General features: G+C 44.6%; 1 protein-coding gene across 1 annotated transcript in view; it reads right to left on the bottom strand.

The window, feature by feature from the left end:
- Nucleotides 1-5,000, bottom strand: part of LOC310775280 (RAD52 motif-containing protein 1-like) — a 22,355-nt gene that overhangs the window by 16,634 nt on the left and 721 nt on the right. The window contains exon 2 of the mRNA XM_083635414.1: nucleotides 1-79. This exon is cut by the window's left edge and continues 30 nt beyond it. Within this exon, the coding sequence (XP_083491540.1) occupies nucleotides 1-79 (79 nt within the window). The remainder of the gene's footprint in view (nucleotides 80-5,000) is intronic.

Raw genomic sequence — 5,000 nt, 5'->3', positions numbered from 1 at the left:
GATGTCCCAGACGAACAGAGTCTTGTTGTTCTCCACAGGAACCAGGAACTCCACGATGACCGCCTCCGGATCCATCAGGCTGCACAGACCGTTAAGCAATTACTGACAAGTCTTAATTAACGCAGAGTCAATTCATGCAGAGTGAGAGTCTTAATTACTGATGAGTCTTAATTAGTGCTGGGCTACATGGCTGAAATCAATATCATGATAATCAATCATAAGGTTTTTTTTCTCCCATATATTGATATACAGTACATCACGATGTGGCTCACGTAGGCAAGATTCCGCATGAAATTTCGAAATAATATTCTATAAGATGTGTCATAGTAGGCTTGGGGCGCTATGCAAAATGTAAACAATTTAATAATAATAATAATATTAATAATAATAATAACAATAATTAAAAGTCTAATTTTACCTTCCAAATTACATTTCTAGGCTATAATTATTATTATTATCATTACCAACAGCCTAGAAATTTGATCTTTGTTCATGCATTGGAGGAAACAATGGCAACAGGAATCATCCTGTAGGAAAAGGGAACCCACCAAAATACACTTTTGTCACTTAAAGTAACGATTTTTTTTTTTTTTTTTTTTAATCAATATAGCAAAAATGTGACTGTCACCTAATGGCTAATTTATACTCTATTTTCATACGTAAATAGATGCGTCCGTTTCAAACGTTATTATCGTCACTGCCCACATACTTCCATGCGTCTTTCACGTTGGTATCATGTTAAGCAATACATCCACCAGTGGGCAGTAGAGAGTCAAATGTATGAGTGTGTGTGTGGTTTTGCTGCATTTCATGCGTATCCGTAAGCTTTCAGATGACGAACAGAAAACGCACAAAATGAACGCAGAGTACGGACAGAAGGCTCTGTCCATCTCCGTCTTTAACATAGTATAATTGAGCCTTAAAGTCGAGCTGAACCCAAAAATGACTTTTCTTCTCTTTTAGTTCAAATACCTGGGTATGCAGTGCACCTATTTAACTCATTGAGTGCCAGCCACTTTTGGAGAACGGACGCTCCCAGTGCCAGAGTTTCAGAGCGTTTTCAGTGATTTCTCGAGGCCCACAGAATATTGTGTGATATTACTATGTAAACACCGAACACGCACAAAGAACGATGAGACTCTCTTCTATCATCTGGAAAAAAAAGTTTATTGATACCATTTTCCGTTCTTTAGTTATGAGCCGGAGAAGATAGGTTGTTTTGAGCAAAAAGACACGTTTCTCACTTTTGTGAAATGAAGCATTTCAAGCACATTCACTGAGTCTGAAGCTAATATTTTCTGATGTAGTGACGTGGTGTAGTTGTGTGGTGCCCTGCGTGCCCCACCCCCCTCTCCCCCCCTCAGCTGCAAACTCCTCCCCACACTAACACACAGCCTAACACGCACCCAGTCTATTTTCGGAGCGCTCCGTTTTTGTGCGCCGGCTCCCAGCGCGACACGGAAATGCCAAACCGGACTGCAGGGAAAGGTTTGGCCCTTCGGCGTCAGGTGCTGCCTTTCTGGCGGCTAATCGTGTGGAGAAACTATGCAGACAGACAGACAGAGGAAGAGGGGCTCAGTTGTGGGCGCGGATTGACCGCTGTTCGCAGCCAACGTCAGCTGCAGACAGAGCAATCTATATGGCTCTGGCTGCAGCATGAGCGGTTTCTCTTTCATCACGGGGCTTTTTCCTGCTGTTTTCCGGACCTTTCTCTAATCTGGAGAGCACCTAATGAGTCCGTAAAATAGGTTATACACCTTCAATCAATAGCTACAATATTTGTACAGGAGATGCAGGAGGCTTTGATCCATGTCCCACCGTCAAAAAACGCATTTGACGTCGATCGACGTCTTTGGCACTCTACGTCACTATTTACTTTGACGTCGATCGACGTCCTTGGCACTCAATGAGTTAATAATGTATGCCAAAAAAATCACAAAAATCTAATTTCTTTAGTTTTTCACACTTTTTCACATGAAACGTTCATTTTTCAAGATTTCATTGATAACAGTAATTTACAGTTTGCTGACTTCACCTAGTACTATCAAATTTCTACCCCATTTCAACCAATCATTTCACGACATGCAGCTATCAATCAAATCTTCATTTCAGGATAATTTTCTCTTCCAAATGAAGGGGAAAATGGCGCCTAGTGCCTGTCATCTGGCAGAGTTTCTAGCCCATAAACTAACTACTAACTTGAGCAATTATGCAAACTAAATCAAACGGTAATGTCTAAGAATGCAAATAAATTTAACTGGCTCGTTAAAACACGCATTCCAGGAATATTATTTACATTTATAGCGATAATGGCGCGCGCCTCCGAGCCTGACAGCCTCCCTGGCTGTCAGGGGTCGTCTCTCGGAGATTCCAGGCGGGCGGGCAGCACCCATGCATCGGATTGTCCGCTCGCTCCGCACGAAGCCGGTGGCTGCCTGGTACTCCGTGGATCCCACTCGCGTAGCATGACAACACGCTGAATCCCACCCGATTTGGGGGAGGAACCCGCCAGGATTGGCCGATGCCAAAGCCAGTCGACAGAATTGTCAAATCAAATCATCGACACCGTATATGGTCCACCTCTCAATTTGTTTTCAGTCTGAAACGGACTCAGATGCACGTGACGAACGGGTTCACCTCGACTTTAAAGGTGACTAGTTTGCAGCCCTGTAAACTGGTAGCCATTAGTTTAGCTGCAGTTTTACAGTAAAGAAAAGCTGGCTCTTCCAATAATGGATCTCACATCGTAAATAGTTCAAAGTTGTTCTTCCTCTTCTTCAGTTAGAATTTATAACAGGCAAACATTAAAAACAACCTCACTGAAGATGTTAGGTAGCGTTATACAATTATACTGTAACGGCTAGTACTCGGGTACTCGAGTACTCATTCATAACGTCAGTACTCGAGTAACGTTTCCGCTGTTCGGGTACTCGCCCCACTCCCCCACCCCTTTAAAAATTGTCTAAATCTACACATGCATCGTTATGTGGATCTGGCAGCATGAACTGCACGGGCGTCAAGTCAGCCAGAATGTACAAGTACGTCATCCGCTTTGTTGATTTAAAAATAAAAGGCTTATTGTAACGTAAGTTGTAACCTTATTTATTTTGAGTAATGCCTTACAGCCATAGTTTCACGCCATATAACATCACAACGAGTATTTTGATACAAGGTTTGCTGCTTCGTTCGTTGAAATACCCTTTTCTCCTCCAACATGCATCAATAAGCTATTTACTTTTGTTTAAGTAATTTTCAAATATACATACTACAGCATGCGCTGGGACGCGTCATCAGTGATGTTAACTGGGGTCGTGGGGTGTTTCGGGTCTGTCAACATCATAAACCCTCGCACAGTAGACCCAGCCGAGGCCGATTACGACCCAGACCCGCGTTCCAGAAGCAGCCGCTCACGGATCAGCCTTCCTACTCTGTCTGCAACGTTGCCCGCGGAAGGGTTGATCACGCCCAATCCGCTGCAATAGAGTTAGTGCTACGAAGGAGACAGATGCACGCTTCTTCATAGCGCACGCCCGATAAAACTCATTCAAAACTTTGCAGTAGTTTACTGACTACACTGTAGTTTCCCATAACGTTAGTCACAAGAAATGTGGAGAAAGAATCGCTTTTTGGGAGACAATCGTTTCATGGTGATCACTATTTAGCTGCAGCTGTAACGTTAATCACACTGGTCAGTGGTCAGTTTTCACTTTTTGGCAGAACACCGGACCTTGTAATCCGTGGATATTGGAATTACGCCTTCGCTTGTTTCACAACAATATTGTGCCCTCCGAAGCGCTAATGCCATCCATCCAACCATCGGAGATACTGTCTGAGGTAGGCTTTAGACGTTAGCTTAGCGTCACCTCACCTAATATCACAGTCAGTCAGTCCCTCTCCTCACATGCTCCAGGTAACGCTTTCTCCATGCAAAAATGCAAACGTTATGTGTGAACAGCCCCACACACAGCAGATTACTGCTCCGTCATTACCATAGTAATCACACAGACCCCCCCCGCGCGAGTACTTGAGTACTCGTTCATAATAGAAGGAGAGTACTGGAGTATTTAAATTGCTTAAAATGCCCATCCCTAGTAACGGCACATTCAAGGCTGGTTTCGAACCTGAGGTCTCCAACTTACAAGCCCAAGACGTTAACCGTCCGACCAAAGGGACAATCCCTTTGTCCAAGGAGGACCAACGTGCTCGCTTTATCCACCCAGACCCTGGATCGCTACAATACTATACAAGTGGAGGGCAGATATGTCGCTATGGGCGGAGGAGGGCGGATATGCGGTCGCTATGACGACCAGTTGTGGGCGGAGGTGAGTAAACTTGCGGTGGAAGCAAACAGTGCATCAGGTCGAGACGAGGCCAAGTAGAGCCGCACTATGCTGTTATGTGTGGTGGAAATGAGCAGCTAATGTTACTTGTTGTCTATAGTTATCTGCCTGTCTCTCTGCCTGACTGTCTATCTGCCTGACTGTGTGTCTGCCTGCCTGTCTATCTACCTGTCTCTGCCTGACTGTCTATCTACCTGACTGTATGTCTGCCTGGCTGTATGTCTGCCTGACTGTCTATCTACTAACCTGACTGTCTATCTACCTGACTGTCTATCTACTAACCTGACTGTCTATCTGCCTGACTGTATGTCTACCTGACTGTCTATCTATCTGACTGTCTATCTGCCTGACCGTATGTCTGCCTGACTGTATCATGTCTGCCTGACTGTCTATCTACCTGACTGTCTATCTGCCTGACTGTCTATCTGCCTGACTGTATGTCTGCCTGACTATCTATCTGCCTGACTATCTATCTGCCTGTCTATCTGCCTGACTGTCTATCTGCCTGACTGTCTATCTACCTGACTGTCTATCTGCCTGACTGTCTATCTGCCTGACTGTCTATCTGCCTGACTGTCTATCTGCCTGACTCTCTCTCTGCCTGACTGTCTCTCTACCTGACTGTCTATCTGCCTGACTGTATGTCTACCTGACTGTCTA

Source organism: Poromitra crassiceps, assembly GCF_964638095.1.
Source record: "Poromitra crassiceps genome assembly, chromosome: 4".
NCBI classification, from domain to species: Eukaryota; Metazoa; Chordata; class Actinopteri; order Beryciformes; family Melamphaidae; genus Poromitra; species Poromitra crassiceps.
Note: the sequence above shows the minus strand (reverse complement) of the source record. Positions and strands in the feature narration are given on the sequence as shown.